Below are 19195 nucleotides of genomic sequence, written 5' to 3'. Positions count from 1 at the left end.
GTGGTATTGTTTGAGATTGTCTTAGTTTAGAAGACTAAATCCTCAGTGCTGGAATCAATACCTGTGTTGTTAAGCTTGCCTTATACTTTTCTTTAATATCTGTTGAATTCTCTGAAATATCAAAATACAAAATAGGTATTTTTAGGAATATAAATATGAGAGCTACAGAATTTGCTTTGTCCTGCCTCTCTTTGGTACATGGAGGCTTTATGCCATCCATTTGCTGCAGTGATTGAATTACGTGTTTATCCATAAGTAGAGCAGGAGACTACAGGCAGTAGAATGCCTCCTGATGCACTTAAGGGTTTTGTTGCAGTCTCATCAGGCACCATGGTGCCTGCCTGGATTTCATGTGACACAGAAACTCCTCTTGGTGAGATATTTTGCACTGGCTTCCCTTCCGAAAGGATATTTATCTATAGGCAGGGAGTTCGGGGTGGGAAGTGAGCAGAGAAGGAAGAGTTGATGTGCTCTGCCATCACATTGTGTGTTTGAAAGCTCACAGAAAGTGAAATTTTAGTGGGCTTACGAAAGAGAGCACAGGCACAAGCAGGGGTTTAGTAATTTTTTGATTGCAAAGGTTAAGACTAGAAAAAAAAAAAACGGGTCTGGTGCAAGCACGAGTTTTCTGGACTTAGAGCAAAATCCATGGGTGTTCTTGTATCCATCTGGCTCAGCACAACAAATTTAAGGAGACTTCTGGAGGCAGTCCCTAGCTCAGACTCAGGTCAGGTGGGGCTGTGGGAAGGGCTCACTAGGGAGGTATCAGCCCTTCCACCTCTCATCACATAAGTCACAGCCTGGGCTGGCCAGGGCAGGTTTTTGACTTGTGGATTTCCCCTCATTCCTGCAACTGGCTGTTAGCTCTGGTCTGATACAACCAAGAGCTATTTATTTAGATTTAACCAACAATAAAAAGCACATAGTAAAATCTGTAAGTGTCCTAACAGTTAAGCCACAGCCACATCATAACGACTACCCAGCAGCCATAAATAATCATATACAGGTAGCATTAACTTTTAGGGTGTGCTGTAAAGCTGTTTTCAACCCCTTTCTCTTGGGCTTTTGAGAAGGAGTGGGCTGCAGGAGGCAAGTTGGTTATGTGGGAGTTACTATCATCTCTGGCACATGTCACTGGGATAGTTCAGGCTGTGTTTTAGGGGGTTCCTGATCCCACAGGTCAGGTTGTGAGGCTCCTCCAGACCTGCAAGACAGGAGGCACCTGTGGTAGAATCAGCAGGCGAGCAGCAGATCTGCTCTGTATCTTGGGTAAAAACACATTCTGGTTATAAACAAGGGGTTTAAAATAGCAGGAGCAGTAGTCATTGGCTGCCTGGCGTGCCCACGCGTCGCCGTGCCGCCAGCCCAGACTGGGGTTCTGCACAGGCTGCGGGGACACAGCTCTGGTGACACTGCCCACTGCAGGGCTGCTCTGCTTGGGGCCCAGTGACAGCAAAATTTCTCCTTTATGACTTAAAAACAAATGGCAGGTGGGTGACCAGAGTTACCTGGGACGTCCAAAAAGCAAAAATACATTCAGAAGCAGGAGGCACCGTCCGTCCTGGGCCAGGGAACACAATCGTGCTGCACTTGGTTTCTGCATGTTCTGTGTGTATGGCTTCCCTGGGAATGAAACAATTCCAGCTATAAATAATGGGTTAATGCTTTCATTCATTTGGGCTTTAAATGTATATTACATCTATGCTTTTGTCCCATATTTCGCCCAGTTTCTCTAAGTAGCAGCAGCAGCAGCTCTGGGGTTTGGTGCACAGCAATCTGTTAAGGAGATAAATAATCTGCTTTGGCATGACACTCCTACTCTCCTCTTTAATTTGTCTTACACAAGGAAAATTATAATTAAATCATTCAGGGTAAACCCTTGAGTGTAGAGAAGGAAAAAACACACTTTGGTAAAGATTGCCAATAGAGACCAACTTCCCTGTTGTGCCGTGCAGAGACATTTATCAATATTCAGCACTATTAAAGAGAGAACATTTCGTGTGATTTGTGAGGCGGATGCCAAAGCTCAAATCAAGGCTTGTTAAGATCCTTTCCCCATGCAATCATGGGCATTCAGCATCATTAGAATTCAGCACTGACTGTGTGTTTCATGCTTTGATTTTACTCAGACAATTTAATAATGTTTATTGTGCTGATTATATATATAAATTCACTCAATGCAATAAACATACCTCAGTCATCAGTACCCTAAGGGAAATATTTAGTTATAGATACTTGTATTCATTCAGGATAAGGGAAAGTGAGACCATCAACCAGCATGCAAACCTCTCATCATCTTATCAGCATTTGGGTTTCTTTAGTAAGAAGCAGTTTTTCTCCACACAAGTAAATAAATAAATAACAGGAGCCAGTTAAGTACATCTGCTGTGCTTAGAAATGTCAGGGACGGTACCCACTTTCCATCTTGTTCCACTGCATCTAACTTGGAAGAAACTTGATTATTTTCTTAAGAAAAACACCAAAACAAAGCGGAGGGGATGTCCGGTCACTTCAGGTGGCTACTAACTGTAAAATCTGATTAACAGTGGGCATCCTGAAACCTGCATGCTTGGGAGTATTCCCCTTGTGGATAGGTTTGGAAAACCAGAGGAGTGCAGAATCCATCAGTGCTTTGCAGTGGGGAGAGATTGCTCCAGTTTGGGCTTGAGCTGGGAGGTCTGGGGGTGCAGTGGAGCTGCTGAGCACCTCGTGCTGGTCCCATCCGCTGGCACCAACCTTCACTGACTGCAGCAGAGGCAGCATGGTGGAGGCTGTACATAAACAAGTGAGTTAAAGAAGGTCCAGACCTGTTAATTTAAGAAGTGCATCTGTTGTTTACCAGAGGTAAGGTGAAGAGTTGCAGTTAAAGGCTTCGTGTCCAAGAGACCTTTCTCCATCTGCCAGCAGTCCCATCTCTTCCCCTCGTTGCCTTTATACCCTTTCCAAATACACTTGAGTCTTGTCCTTCCACATAAGCAAGCAGCCGTCTCATAGGAAAAATAGATGGGATAAACAAGGGGATTTTAAAATTGCTTTTTCTTGCCAGCATGGCAGGAGGACAGAGTCTGGAGAAGGCTCTGAAGGGAAGTGAGGAATGGCGTGGCAGACCATTGATCTGCTGCTTAGGCCTAATGCCTCGTGTTTCACTGTTGTTATCTTCCATGCCAGCTGATCCTCCATCAAAATCCCAAGGCCCTTAGATGAGGGCATTAGGATTCAGCGCAATTAAGAATTACAGAGTTGGGTCCATTATTAATGCTTGGGATGAAACAGTTCAGCCTGCAGTCCATATGCTCCCAGGGCCCGATCCTCTCTTGGCCAGCCTCTCCACTTAGTCCCTGGCATTCATTCTGCACTGGTGCCAGCATCAGATCTGCTCAGCCGTGTCAGCTCCCCCCAGTTGCTCTCTGCAGCTGATTTTAGTTCATTATCCTTCACCATCAGCAGAGTTGTGTTGGATTAGGTTACCTCAGATCCATTGTCCCTCAAGAAATAGGTGTCCCTGGGGCCTTTACTCCCAAGAGGTATTTAGGTGCTCCACGTACTCGAACCCCATCATGACCCCTGTGCCCTTATCTGTGGTCTGAGCAGCTCAGGTGCCTCCATCCTTGCTGTGGAGCTGGGTTGGAGTGGGAGACTTAAGCCTGGATGCCCAGCTGGGTATCTGATAAACCATCCTGCTTTCCACATAGCTGCTCTCCTTCTCATTGCACCTGGAATGGCTGTGGGACTGCTTGGGCTGTTGGTGGTGATGACGCAGTGACAGCAGGGCACCGACCTGGCCATCTCCATTTATTCTGTGCAGTGTCCCAGTGTCTGATCCCTTGGCACTCACTCCCCTGCCAAAGAAATGCCACCAGTTACTGAACGTGCTCCCCTCTGAGTCACTCTTCTGTAATCAGCTTTGAAAAAACACCGGCTGTGACTCAGACCTGGGGCTGTTAATCTTCAGTTTGAAGCCTTATCAGGCACTTTTTATTGTTCGTGCTTTTCAGATGCGGGTGTGGAGCCTCCTGTGCGTCGCCCGCACCCACCGTCTGCCACGGTGCTAAATCGGTTGTACAATTCCACTTGCTCCTCAGGAGCTCCTTCATCACACTTCTCGGAGAATTCCTTCACTGAACTAAAAGCAGCTTATTGTTTTTTCCCTACGAAAGATGAAGCTAACCAGCCTGTGAATGTTTGGTGTGGCCCCTGGCTGGAGGAGGGTGCTGAGTTGGATGCTTGGGAAGCTGCGCCGGCGTCAGGGAGCTCCTGCACGCCAGCGCTTCGCTGCTCTCTGGTCCTGTGTAATAACCATCAGTTGTACAACTCCAAACACTAAGCTAATGTATCAAAAAGCACTTAAAATAGATTGGGTGAGCCTTGGCAGACGCCTAACAGAACTTTTCCAAATTTTAGCATATGTATTGTTTTATTCCTCCATCTGGCCAACAGATCATTGTTTGATATCTGAGTGCTTTGCATATCTCCTCCCTTTTCTTGCAACTGAGATACTTACACGTGCATTTAATACAGCTTAATGCTATTTTTACATACCAGAGAAATAGCTGATGGCTTTCTGTTAATTGCATGCACTTCGCAGTTAAACTTTTACTAAAACATTCCTGTCTAAATACTTAAGGTCCAATGAAAATTTGTCCTCTTCTTTTATTAGAGGTGTTTATGTAGTACTCTTAAAAAGGGACCTGGTTTTCGTTTACTGCACTGCGGATTTCTGTTTCTTTTTATTTCCTCCTATGTGCAAGTTGTCCTTCCTCAGAATTTCTCAGATCTGATTGTCCTGAAGAGCTGAGCAGGGAGCTGATAAAGAACTGTGTTATTTTTTTTAACATATGTAGCACGGTCTGAGACCAGAAACACCCTTGAAAGTGCTGTAGAAGTAGAGGACTTCAGTGACTTTGGTGTGACTATTTTCTGTGCTGTTCAATAAAAATGGAGCAGTTAGTATGACAGCTGTTATATCATGTTATATTGTACTGCTAAGATATTGAGCAGCATTTAAAGTAAAGCTCCACCATTAAGCTGTATAAACTTTATCCATTTCACTGTGGTTTAATGAAAAAAAAACCAAGTTTCTCAATAAAATGACATCATTTTTCCCAGGTTGTAATGTTCACTTTACAACTGTTTTTCTTTAATTCAATTTGTTTTACTTTACTTTTTCTTGGCATTTTTTTTTTTTTCTTGCAGTTTGGAGAAGGGGAATATCTCTTTTCGTAGAACAGCTAGGTACTGCTCAAAACTCTCTTCCCTACTTTTCCCTTCTCCTCTCTCCCTCGACATCTTGTGCTAATCTGGAGCTCTATTTTTGTCAGGCAGATACAGTTGTATTTTCAAAGTGGTGAGATGCACATTTAAATTTGGTAATCGGGATTTGTGGCTCTACCTGCTGCACAGTGAGGGCTGGGGGAAGGAGCTCAAGGAGAATTCATATTACATTGCTTGGTGCTGGAGCAATGTTTGTGAAATGCCATGGGGTGTTTTTCTGTATAGGTGGTGGTGGTTAGTAGGAAGCCTGTAATTTCTTCTGTGTGATCAGCAAAACATATGTATATTATAAAGTAGATTCTTGTCATTAAAAGGATGGTATAAGCCCAGGCAGGGAAACTGCTAATATGTGTTACAGCTTGTCATTTTGGGCTGCATGAATAAAGAGGAGAGCTATTCCTTTGGGAAACGATCTCGGGAGCTGAGCAACAGATCCGCTAGCCAGCAAATTCTTTTTAACTGTAATTTTCCTTTTTGTGTATACTCAAAAATAACATCGCGATGGGCTCTTAAATACCATTTCATACACAGAGCACAATTTCCACAGCACAGGTGGTGCTAATATAGGACAGTCCCCTAGGCACTTGTCGCCAGGAGTTGTACAGCTTGTTCAGTGTCTGCATCCATATGGCAATCTGTCCCATTCATAGAAAGACATTGTAGCTGTGCCTGTGGGTGCTGTGGTCAATGTAGTGTAAAAAGTAGATTTTAACTCTCGGCAACCTATGTTCTGCTGTTTGTTTTATTGTAGAATCCAATTTATAACATGGGGGAAGAAAAATCAGCTCAGAGCAAATTCCAGAACAATCTGGCTGGCTGGGGTTTGTGTTTATTCTTGGAGCGCATGGTTAATCAGCAGGTGCACAGCCCTGCGCCCTGTGTGCTCTAATGAACAGTTTACAGGAAGTCTTGCTCGGAAGAAACATTTTCCTTGTTGTTTATACTGTGAATTAACTCAGAAGTTGCAAAGCTGTAAACGATGTTAGCTGGCCATGTATGTCATGCAAGCCTGTTCTGTACTTCTTGTCTTTTTCTGGCTTTCTTTCCCACTGTTGCATGGTTTTCCCTGGGTGTGGGATGCTCGGGAAGGATGCTGAGCTTCTCTGTGCTCTGAGACAGGCAAATCGTGGCAAAGAGGCCCTCCCAAAAAGTAGGGTGAAGCTCTAGTGTTGCCCAGAAGTTCAGATCTAAATGCATGAGTGTGATTTGTGGCTGCTCTGGTACCTATCAGTCCAGTGCCAAGTGTTGTTCTGTTTTAGTGGGACTATTTGTTACACCTTTTAGTAAACACAAACAGACAGCCTAGCACCTGCAGCAGCATATGATATTTACACTACCTGTATGATTCAGCACACTTCCCTGGGGAAGCAGGCTTGTGTCCTCTCAATTTTAGCGCTTTTTTAAACAGCATTCTTCCAAGGGGAAGGCATGCAGCGGAGAGAATGAAATGCTCTAGCTGTAGTTCTCCCTTGGAGTTATTATTTATCTTAATTATATTTTTATAAACATTTCCCCAAGGGCACTTTGCTGCTGCTGCAGGGGTGTGGGGTGGGCAAAGGCCCCCCCCCAGCGAGCTGCCAGGCTGTGTGTGATGTGACAGTCACCTTCTGCACAGGTTTTGTTGTGCCTGTGGGACAGGGGTGAAAAATACTGACGTGAATAATCCCTGTTAATCATATTTGTTGACGTATCGCTGGTTTATATAAGAGTGGAAGGCTTGCATCAACTCTAAATGTAACAGAATAGAATTTTGTTGAACAAGAATAGATCTTGTTTCTCAGTGTTTTCTTTTACTATAAATTTAAATGTTACAACAGAATATAAATTACAGTAAAATCAGGTTGGCAAACAGGATCTTTTTACAAAGTATGTATGTTCGTTGGTAATTTTACACCTCGGTCTCGGTGAAGTCCAAGGTCTAATCCTGTGTTTTTATACTTGTGTGTGTTCTTAAAAGGGTTGCTGAACTGGGGCCAAAGCTTTGCCATTGCCACCTCCCTCTGCCATGTGAATGGGTGTGTAAGAGGGATGGGATTGCTGTGCTGAAAGTCAGTGTTAAAAAAAAACAAAAAAAAAACCTGAAAAAAACCCCTGCAGAACATCCCCCCAGCCCCAAAAACCCAAGAAAGTGGTTGGATCACATTTTTTTCCTAATTAAACTAAGATACTGAATCAATCCGTTTTAATCTGAATAAATTAGGAGACTGTTCAGAGAGGAATAAAATGAGATTTAGCAGGGATAAGTTGAAAGTAGCCCAGCTAGGAAATCAAAATTCCAAACTGCGGGTTTGACGTGACACGTCAGCTGCTCAGCATCGGCTGTGTGGGAAATGGCTGAGGCATAATCGGGGTTGAGAAATTAAGGTGGGACACTGTGCCATGTCTTAGTCAAAAAGGTAAATGCAGTCATGGGAGGCATAAACATGCATGTTGCATCCGAGTCCTTTTTTTATTTTTTTTCCCCTGTTCTACTTTATGCAGAACCAGTTAAACCACATTGAGTGTGATGTACAATTGGCCACTCTCTTGCAGAAAGGATAAAGAGAAGCTGGAGCAAATATAGAGGAGAGCAGCTAGGATGATAAAGGAGTTGGAGGGAATAGGCTATGAAGACAGATTAAAGGGAATTAAAGATCTACACCCTGGAAAAATAGAGGCTCTAGGAGGATATGATTATGGTATGTAAGTATATGAAGTGATGCTACAAAGAAGAAGAAGGAAAAAATTGTTCTCATTAGTTAGCAGTGCTGGAATTTAAAATCCAGCGTTTCAAATCGTGTGTGTCTGGGTATATTTGATGTACTTTTCACTACAGTACCTAGGCACAAGGTTAAAATAAAAAAAATAAGAGTTTTAAATCATAGAGAAACTCGTTAATTCAAATGCAGGAATGGAATTTGCACTGGAGATAGGTGATGAATTTTTTTGCAATGGGCATTTCTTTTAAATGCTCAAGAAATACATGTAATTCCTCCAAGGAAGGTATGTAGGGCAGTGGCTCTCCAGGCCCTGTGGCAGTTTTCTTGCGGGGCTGGAAGAGGGACTGACACTGGAAGGAGGACATGTTAGAGTGCTGGAGGGTCATAATGTTGATTAATAATCCAAACCATCAGTGGATAGATCAAAACCAGAAGAGGTTGCTTATAATTATCCAGTCTGGTTCTGCTCTTTGCAGTGAGGGTGGGGTAGAAGGGAAGGGCAGCCAGATTTTGTCTTAGTCTTGCTGCAGATTCTCCAGGGTTTTCCTTGCAGAACAGGGATTTAGGGAATAGTGCTACAAGAGGCATAAATGGGGGGCAGTGATTTGGGGTGCACGGGTGGCCTCGTGTTACACCACCTGTACTATTGTCCTTCTTATGCTGCAGGAGTACACAAGTTAGTTCACACCGATTAGAAGAGAGGATTTCAGCCTGTGGGCTGCAGTTTTAACTTGATTTGTCTTAAATTGGTGTAGTCATTTAAAATGTAATACAACCTCTTGTTACTTCCAATAGGGCTTGATGTAAAACACGAGCTGCTTCTAGTCCTAGGTCTGGATGTGGACTAAAGCAGTGAGGAGGAGAAGTGCTCCTCTAAAAATCATCCAGAAAATTTGCAAGCCAGTTGTAGAAAGAGCTGACACCACTCACATCAAATGCCACCTCTCCTGCAAGCCCATGACCTTCTGTTAAGTTTTATCCAGTGATGGAGAGGCATCACCCTGCCTGGACAGCCCCCTGTATAGATCACATATCTGCTTCCTGGGCAGTTCCTGAGGTTTGGACAGGAGCATGAGTATCTAGAATTTTAGAATTTTTTTACTTTTTTTAGTTATTGGTTGGGTTTTTCTTTAATTCACATTTTAGAGAGGAAAGAGGTGCTGTGCCACCTTACTAAGAATTTGAAGGGATTTGCAGCAGTGGAACTTCACTGCAAAGCACATCTTTGTTCGGTTGATTCTGTCATGAAGGCAGGAACTTTCACTTGTACAGTTAGTACAAGGCTTTAATCATTACTGCTTCTGTTTCACTTCAAAATCAAACACAGTGAGTGTTTCTGACTCAGAAAGTTGTGACTTTTTCAGCAGCCTTATTCTTGTGGTGCTTTCTGATGAGCTTTTGTGCTCACCAGGCAGTCACAACTCTGGGAGAGCCATGTTGGTTCCCAGTTGTGTCTTCTTCTCCTGTACAGGACCAAAACTGTGGCATTTCGTCTCAATGGCTGTGCCATTTAAATTAGAGAGAAGGGGAATGTGGCGTGAAACAGAGCCCCACACTCCTGCCTGGGCTGTACACGGATATCAGTTTCATGGCAGCTGGCAAAGATGAGGTCACTTCCCATTGACCCTGAGGAATAAAATAAAATTAAAAAGGCAGTTCTGTGCTTTCTGAGGGTTCTGTGCTCCAGCTCCTTGCAGGAAGAAAGCAGGAGACGTGGTATTGATTTTTTAGCGTGCAGGTGGCTCAGGCATGTTCTGAGCTCTGTTAGAACGTGAGCAGATGCTTCATAACTGTAATGGAAAGTCAAGGATGCTTCTCTCCATCACTGACTTCCCCCAGTGTTTTGGCAAAGATCATTGGCCCAAGCAGATGTGGAAGAGAGAGAATGGAATTATGAAGTATGTCAGCGTCATGAATATTTAAAATATGGTCCACTGTGTGGCAGAAGCACAGACACTGAGGCTTCTACTTAGCTGGATTTTATATTTACCCACAACTTTTTAGCCACTGTGTACAAGCACAGTTCCATGTGCTTAATTAGTGGGGGTCGAATTAAGCCATTTAAAGAACACTGGGAGTTTTCATGCCGGGTCTTCGGTCACTGCTTTCCCCAATACCCAGCATGTTCCCAGCTCACTTCAGGGTGTCCTTTTCACTCTCCATCAGCACTTGGCTGTCTCTGGCATCTCTGTCTCCTGTGCTCTCGTGTCCCAGAGCGTGGTTCTTCCAGGATGCTGTAGCACAGCAGGTGTATTCCAGAAGGTGAGTGGCTGGCAGGAGTGGGCTGTGCAAGCAACAGCTTCGACAGCCATCCCTGTAGGAATGGGAGGCGAAATTACTGCCAGACCCCCTGGAGATCTTTGGGGCTATGAGGCAGTGTAGGGGGAAAATTTTCTCTCCTCTATCCATCAAGCCCAGAGGAGCTGTGGAAATGCCTGTCCTTTCTCCCCTTCCCTCTGTACTGGAAACAGAGCTGGAGGCAGCAGAAAATAAGTGGACACTTAACACAGTTTTCAGCCTTGCACGTGGATTTTGTTACTCTCTTGTATGTCATGAATAAGTGACTTATGCAAGACATTTAATTTCCCAAAGTGTTCTTTGCTGTAGTTCGATGTAATAATGCATCATTATTGCATTATTTGGAAGTAATTCTGTTGTGTTAACTATTTTTTATACAAGTACCTACGAAGAGAAAAAAACCCACCTTGTCTTGAATTTACATCATTTATTCCTTCACTACTTTGAAAATTATATCTTGTTATAAAATCATTTCCACTAACTGGTGTTGCATCACCAGTACCCAACCATGAATATGCATTCCTGGGAAGGAGAGGGTGACAGAAACAAACACCTACTCTAATGTGTCATTAGAAATCAAACAGACCTAAAACTTGCTTCTGCTTGCCAATGCTCAGATCTTCTAAAAGTCTGTCTCCAGCAACGAGACCAAGGATGCATACAGATTACAGGAGGTGTGCTTGCGTGCAGGCAAAATACCAGTGAACAATTTCAGATTATGGGTTTGTGTTATGCTCACAAAGATGTTTATTTATGTACTGGATTAAAATCTTCTTTTTCCACCTCTATTTGCTCAAACAAAGTGGGTACTTAGATGAGTTCAACAGACTTCTCCATTCATTTCCATTGGCTGTATCCTTTGTGCGTTACATCCGCCTCTGTATAAACCCGCTCTTTGTTTTGTTTTGAGGTGCTTCTTTAGGCTCTATCAGGGAACAAGTGGCAATCTATAATATCTTCAAAAGTGGGATGGATAAAATAGCGGTAATCTGATACTGACACATAAAGGTCACCGAAAGGCGCTGCTGAAACCCTCCCAAGCAGGATGGGAGTCGCTGCCTTTGGAATGGCACAGTGCCTGCAGAGGGGGCTGGTGTTTGTCTCTCAGGACTGAGGGTTTTTTCTCTTTGAAATGTCTCATTTTTGTTAAGTTGAAATAGTTCCTCTTCTTGGTTGAATGGCAGTGGAAGCTCTGCATAGGTGTTAGCAAAGTGACCTTTTAAGTTCCCATTTACAGTCAGCACCAGCCTTTAGGTTATTAACAGCACGAGCCTTTCACATCCTGAGCATCATTTAGAGTTTGATATTGTCTTGGTCATTCCATCATTTTCTTTGGACACAGTACCAGGGTGTCATGTCCTACATAGTTTGTCTTGTCTTGTGCAAGTTCCCTGGAAAGAAAAGAGATTTGCACTTGGATTTAAAAAATAAATACAAATCTCGGTAGGGCTCTTTCCGTTGACTTGGCCATGGCCTTTAGGCTTTCACAGAGAAACTTTAAAAATCCCTGCTGGGGGTTTAAGCCATGTGACTCTTGTTGATATTATAATGAGATTTACAGTGCTTAAACCCCACAGGGGACTGACTCCTTACTTGGCCATCACAAGTCCCAGTGTGTGGGTAACATGCACTGGGCAGATTCATACACTGCTGCTTTTTTTTTTTTTCTCTTTTGTTCTTCCAAACACACTGAAATCATAACTCTCATATGTAGTCTTTATGGATTTTAATAGAGTGTTAACATGAAAGCCTCCTTTCTCACCCTGTGCTGTATCCAGGTACAGAAACAGATGCTAAACCCCATTATTTTCTGAATTTTCTGATGTGTATGGAGGATGTTTGACCATGTGCCTGTTTAGCTTGGGCGGATGATGTTCTTCAACCATTCTTCCTCAGATGAGGAAATGTGTGGTGTATTTTTTTAATTTCCTTGCAATGAATGCATTGGTTCCTTAGTTCTTTTAAAAACTTTACAGAGGTTCTCCTCACTTGAACATTTTTTAAGACTGATTCAGTTAAACCAGTCTAATATTTGTATATAGGGAAGGTCTATATAAGGCTTATCCCCTACTGTTGTTTTTCTAGGAAATTACCTTGCACATATATATATATATTTATGCTTGAAAGGACTGTTTGTAAACAGCCAAAAATAAGATATTAATGCAGTAATGAATTAGGTTAATGTAAAACTTATAATACCTTTTCTAGTCAGTACTTTTTGATTCTTTTTTTTTAAAAATAATTTTTAAAAACACCTTCAGTAATCTTCAGATTCTCCTTGGGCTTTAAGTCAAAAGTGGCAGAATTTGGGAGGGTTTCCTCTTCCAATTAGTTTGCATTTGGGATAACATCTCAGGAGTGTTATTTACAGTGATCTGTCTACCCAGTTCATCTGAAATAATACAGGAACACAATTCTGTCAGAGTGTACAGACAGATAATATTACAGAAGAAGATAAACAGCATTTCCACATGTGTGTAAAAGGAAAATGACAAAAAAAGTAGGCATTTACCTATAATGTTACCTGTAATCCAGGATGAAGTAAGTCATAAAAGCCACACCTAGATGTTGGTATGTGTTCATATCCTTTGTGTATGTTTGAAGTCCATAATACAGCACAGACATACTGTAGCAAAAAGATTTGCCATGAAAAATACATACATGTGTGAGCATAAAATAGAGATTTCAATATTATTTTGACATTTTGCTTTCAAAGTCATCTAAGGTTATGGAGATTGTTGCAAAAAATAATTCCTTTCCTTACGAAGTTTCCATGCAGAAGTCAAATAAAGAAGATATTTCAGAATATGGTTCATCAGTGAGTGCAACAGATACATTTCCCTGAGCACCACATGGCCTGGATCAAAGCATCTCATGACTTGGATCAGTGCAGCCAAATCATTACGTATTGATTGGAATCCCGCTGAAGGATTAACCCCTTAGTGCTCACATGAGTTTTTTGCTTTAACCCTGGGTTCAGTAGTTAGGAGGCTCTGTCACATTCCTGCCCAATCTTAGGCAAGGTTAATAGCCCGCACTAACCCCTCGTACTGAGGAATCCTTTGATTGCCTGCCCCATCTTCTTTATTGTGAATTTTGCATTTGAAAATACATCTCAAATCTTCTTTCTTGGGATATAAGTGGTCCGTATTTGTGCAATGAAACAGCCTGTAAGAACAAGAAAAGAAAACCCAACCAGAAAGAAAACCAACCCAGTAAATAAATAACATGGTGGGAAAGCCAAGGCTGCAGATTCGATGCTTTTCCTTTTTGTAGCCATGAGGAAAGCCTCAGGTCCGGCTGCGTTGTGGTGTAATGGGACACTGCTGTATGGAGATGACTTCTCGATGAAGTTGAATTGTAAATATGCAATGTTCATAAATTTTTTAGCAAAATATCCAGCAGGATATTAAGCAGGTCTGTCAAATGATTTCTCCCCCATCCACGTTAATTTAAATTCTTTACAAACCTCTTAATTAATGAATGAAATGTAGGAGGATAGCTAAGTAAGAATGACACATTTCACACTGCAAATTGTATTTAATTCTGTTTTGAAAAACCATGGGCAAGAGTCAGGCGGGTACCGTGAAATGTCAGGGATGCTTCAGGATCTGGTGTTTGCTGCTCTTTAGGAGTCTTTGTGAGGATGAATTGTTACAGTACCTTCAGTTTACAGCATTTTTTCTCTCTTCTCTTTCCCCCATCCAGTTTATCCCACGAGGAGCACTCACACAGCCACCCGCTGTACGGACACGGTGTATGCAAATGGCCGGGCTGTGAAGCAGTATGTGAAGACTTCCAGTCGTTCCTAAAGTAAGGATGGTTTTTTTGGCACTTGCATTGTACAGAAAGCATGCCCTGAAATTTTGTGTGCTGTCACTCACCCTGGGCCTGATGCAAAGCCCATTGAAGTCAACAGAGAGCTCCCTTTCACTTCAGTGGCTTTTGGATCAGGCTCAAGAACATTTTAACAGGGGATAGTAAATTAGCCCCATGGGGAAATTATGGTCTTACTCAGTGTATTGCTATAAAATAGTGTTTGCAGTTCCGCAGCTTTTTTTTTTTTAATTTTATTTAAATAATTTTTAAGTTGCAGTATCGATCATGTAAATAACAAAACCTTGTTTTAACCTTGATTTCACTTTAATTTGGAAATCTAGTCTTAAATTAACTCCATAATTGAACAGAGAATTGCAGAACATCACGTGAAATTTAATTTATGTCAAATAAGTAACTAATGAACAAAGTCTACACTACTAAAAATAAACTATAATTATATTAATTGGGCCCCTGCAGTTTGCTGCAGACCTTTTCCTTGCTGCCAAAGAACACAGTTTTACACGTTGCATAAACAGTGCATTATGGACTAGTGTGTGGTAGTGCGTGCATCCCGATGCAGGGAAGGACCTCAGAGCCCTAATAGCTTACACATGGCTGCTCCACAACTAAACCATCAACCTCACCCCTGTTCCCATCACAAAAGAGTTCTTTGTCTGGCTAGGACACCAGGTACGCACATGCTGTGGGTGCATCCAGGTTACTGAAGGTTTGTCCCTGATCTTTGCTCAGGTTCTATGGCTGGTCAGTTGTAACATCACTACAGCCGCCCAAGCAATGTTTGTGATTTAAATGCAAAAGGGGACAAATTTTTCTCCCATTTAGAGTAGTCATCTCATGAAGTTAGTCCACATAAATACATGAGGTTCTTTGGAATGAATAAGTAGACTTAGTCCCAAAAGGTTCAGCTTTACCTGCTCTTTCTGGGGCAGTTCCCTGGATTTTTATGTGAGAGAGGGAAGGGCAGAAGCAAGCAGAGGATATTTGTTGGGTGATGTCGGATGATACAGATAGGGTTTTGCTCTTAGAACAGAATGGACCAGTTATGGTTCCACTGGCAAAACCCTCCTGAGTTCGTAGGAGCGGCGCTCATCCTACTATAAACATATGTTACAAATGAGGAATGGTACAGTAATGAGAAGGTTCTCATTACAAGAGGATTACAAAATAAGAAGGTGCTAGTCATAAATTTCCATGAAGGGTGGCTTCATTCCTTGTAATTCATCCTGTTGTTCACTTAAGTGAAATAAATGCTAATCTTGCCATACTTGCCAGCTCATTCATATTCATATGCCATACTATAGCATTTAGACCTTTGAAACAATTCTCATCTTTACTGCAGTAAGTGCAAGGGAAAGGTGCTGTGGTAGCCTTAGATAGCAGGATAACGTGTGTGGTCACATATGGTCAGATTGTGCCACCTTTGCTTCCTGTCCTAGTTCCATGTTCCAGAGCAGCTGCTTTCAGGAAGATTCCATAGGAATCTTGAGTGGTCTGCTTGAGGTGGCCATGCATAGAAAACACAGCCCTTAATCGCAAGCATTTGTAGAGGAAGGGCTGGGTTTTTTATGGTATTTTGGAGATGTTTCAGTACTTAGACACAGTCCACCAGTTCACCTGGAGGAGATACGTGCAGCAATCAGTAGTTAGGAATAACCTGAAAACCGTCACCAGCCCAGGCTGGACTTGAAGCTGCTCCATCAGTTCTAGTTTTTTCACTATCAATGTAGGTTTCACCTCCATTGAAACCTTTCAAAAGAAGTTATTTTGTGTGAGTTTCCTAAACTCATCAGCTCGTGTAAATTTCTTCATTATCCAAGTGCAGCAGTGTCCAAAGTCTTACTGTTCAGAGTGGTATTTAAGCCAGAACAAATGCAGAAATGGATGTCCCTGAGCCGTGTATTGGCACTGTTAAGAAGTGAGTGTTGCTTCATAAAATACTGAAGCCTTCCATGTCTCCTGTGGAGCATCCGTCCTTAAATTATGTTGCCATTTATCGGAATTCATTACTCAATGAAAAGATAACAGGTAGATGGTTGAAGTTTCTTTTTGATACTTGTATAATCTGTGGTAGTCTTTCGAGGGTCCCCTCAAGAGAAAAGCTCTTGTTTACCAAGTGAAATACAGCCTGTGTATCGAGTATTGCTTAATTTCACTTACCTTGTGAAAAGGCAGAGAGAAGTTGTATGTGGAATGAAAGCCCTGTATGCCAATAAAATGATTCTTCAGTTAAGGGAGAAAAAAGGACTCGCAGGTCTAAAACATGGTTCATTTCTTTTCCTCCTGAGGAAGAAATATCATAACTGTTGGTAAATCAAAACCAGAGATTTGACACTCTTCTGTGATCGTTCTGCAGTGTTTGTTCCCAAGGTGAGGTACACCACAGGGCCCTTGATTTCAAAGATAAATACTGTACAAATAACGATCCTAGTTGTCTTTCACTCACAGCCAACAGGAGGATGCTTATCAGAACCAGCAGATACACGGGCTATTGTAGCATTTATTTCCCTATTTCTTTTTGAAATAAGTTGCAATTTTAGCATCGTTGTGTTGTGTTTCTCTTTTGAATCCATCAGCCATTGGTTATCATGTGATGCGGAATCAGTTTAGAGCTAACTGATAGCAGCAGGGGCTGCTGCTCTGCCTAAAGAAACAGCAGCACCCTGCATGCTCCAGAATACTCCCTGAGCCTAAAAACAAAAACAAGTCCAGTCTCAGGGCGGTGACCCTGTGGCCTCTGCCAAGCTGCAGGGAGCAAGGTGAGGGCTGGAGGGTGCACACGTGTCTGGCCTGTTAACCAGGGCCCGTCTGGAAGGCAGCAGCGAAAGGAGCAATTAGTAGCGCAGAGCGACTTTTCCTGTAAAATTGTCTATATCCTTGATTTCATTTGCATGTGTTTAAAGACCGTTGAAGATAGAAATATATACCCCTTATACAGCAAGTTGTTCAAGAAATGCTGGCTGGAGGGAGGGTGGTTTATTCAGCAAGGTAGCCAGGTATCCAGGGAAAAAAATAAAGACTGAATAGGGTTTTATTATTCCTCCCCCCCCCCCCCTTTTTTTTTTTTATAATTTGATTGTGGGTTAGACGTGCTTAATCCTGGCTATACCATTTTTAAATCAAATATATTCTTTCAAAGAAAGGACACGGACCTTTGGAGAGATGTGGCAGTCCTGTGTTGCAGTGATGCTGCTAATCTGCTTCATGTGCATTTAACTTCGATGAAACGAAGGGGAGTTTATGTGAAAGAAACTACTAAGTGCACTCTGTAATGTTTTCACAAGTGTTTTTATCATGGTAACATCTTGTTTACTTTAGTTGCCTGCCTAAAACTACTTGGAACATGTTAAGAAAACATTTCGAGAAAGCTTCTACAAAGAGGCTTTTGTTTAGCAGCAACTGTGAGACTGCTCAGCTCACAAAGGTGTTAACTTTCAGCCCCTTAAGCACTTCCACATGAAATTCCAGCAACTATGTTTGTGGTTTTGGAAAAACAAAGTGTATATTAAAGAAACCAGGTATATGCTAATACATGTTGAAGTAGGCCGGAAATCATAAATTGTTTCAAAGGCATTAATTGCGCTCGTTTGCATGGCAGAGCGTTCTGCACCGAAATCATCCGCACGGCGCGGAGTTTTTAAGGGAGCAGGCAGCGAGGCCAGGGGAAAGGCCGGGCTGTGGGTGAGTGTTTCGGGTTTCTGAGGGGCCGGCGGGACCCCCCCGGGACGGGGGAAGCCGCGGGGATGCGGCCCCGTCCCGTGCGGGGGGAGCCGGCCGCGGGGGCCGAGCCGGGCCCGCCTGAGGCCGGCGCCGCTCCGGTGCCGCTTCCCGGCGCTCGCACGGCCTCCGATCCACCCCCGTGCCGGGCAGGGGGCTCGGGACCCCTGCGGCCGCCGAGGCAGGGGTGGCCCAAATCCCACAGTGCCCTCTAGTGCTCCCGGGAATGCTGCTGGCAGCGGCAGAGGCACCGGGAGCATCCCCGGGAGCAGCGGCGTGCCCGACACAGCCCTGCTCCCGAGCAGGCCAGCAGCAGGCCAGCTCCAATAACCCCTCAATTCCTATTTTATTATTTTTTTAATCGATTTGTTTCATTATTTTAATTTTCATTCTTTTACTATTTTGTTATTTTTTTCCCTATTGTTTCCATTTTTATTATGTACTGTTATGTTTTTTATCATGTATTTATTGCTTAATTATCATTAACAATTGTCATTAGGTAATTATTCTAATATTTTTAATTTACTTTAATATTGTAACTTTATTTTCGTACATGCTTTAGACACACACACACACATATACATAAGAAATACTTACGCTGATGGGATATATGTAGCGAGGCCCATTGCCTTGCATTATCCCCTTTTTTTCTCTCTTAAAGGTGCACTTAGTTTATGTTTCCCATTATAATTTCCGGTGTGTAATCAGAAAGCATTCCTTAAGAGACACGGATCATCTTTGTTTCATACTTTTATTGACACTGTCTACCATATTACTGCGATGTCTAAATGGTAAAATTTATTATTAGCAATAGTGTCACAAAAGTCTGAGACAGCGATTTTCCTTTCAATAAAAGTAGTTAAAAACCTTTTAGAAAATCCATAATTTTGATTGCTGGTACTTCATAAATGTATAACTGGTACTTTTTAGCTGTCTCTTTAGGGAAAAATGAGTTTTATCACCTGCAGTACCTGGGTTAATGAAATTGTGTGTTGGAATTTAGCCAGAATGAAAGATGAGATCATTTGGTGGCACTAATATTGGCAACAGGTCTCATAAAAAGGTTCGACTCTTTTTAGAGAATTATCATTAAGGCTTTTTCTTTTTTTGAGCATGGGGGGGAGATTCAAGTTGTCATTTTTGAAGTTTCTGTGGTTCGAAGATTTTTGTCTGCTGTAATATCCCAAACCCAGTGACCTAAAAGCCTTCGCCAAGGCCAAGAGAAACACAACAGTGTCCATCAGTACCTAGTAAAGGAATTTACTTGCTTCAGATTTCAGCTCCAGTTCCTGTTTCAGCCCTTTAAAAATCACGACTCTCAGCTCAAATTTGAAATAACGCTGCTTCTTTCTCATGGTCCTCTGTGTTTGATT

General features: G+C 42.5%; 1 protein-coding gene across 22 annotated transcripts in view; it reads left to right on the top strand.

Annotated features, from left to right (window-relative positions):
* Positions 1-19195, top strand: part of FOXP1 (forkhead box P1) — a 379651-nt gene that overhangs the window by 318765 nt on the left and 41691 nt on the right. For all 22 annotated transcript variants that reach the window (XM_014251620.2, XM_014251617.2, XM_088062033.1 and 19 more), the window contains one exon: positions 13977-14081. In XM_014251620.2, the coding sequence (XP_014107095.1) occupies positions 13977-14081 (105 nt within the window). The remainder of the gene's footprint in view (positions 1-13976; positions 14082-19195) is intronic.

This window comes from Pseudopodoces humilis, chromosome 13, assembly GCF_049639895.1.
Source record: "Pseudopodoces humilis isolate 2021_Gansu_Grassland_sample_001 chromosome 13, ASM4963989v1, whole genome shotgun sequence".
Classification (NCBI taxonomy): Eukaryota; Metazoa; Chordata; class Aves; order Passeriformes; family Paridae; genus Pseudopodoces; species Pseudopodoces humilis.
This window is presented reverse-complemented; position numbering and strand designations above follow the sequence as displayed.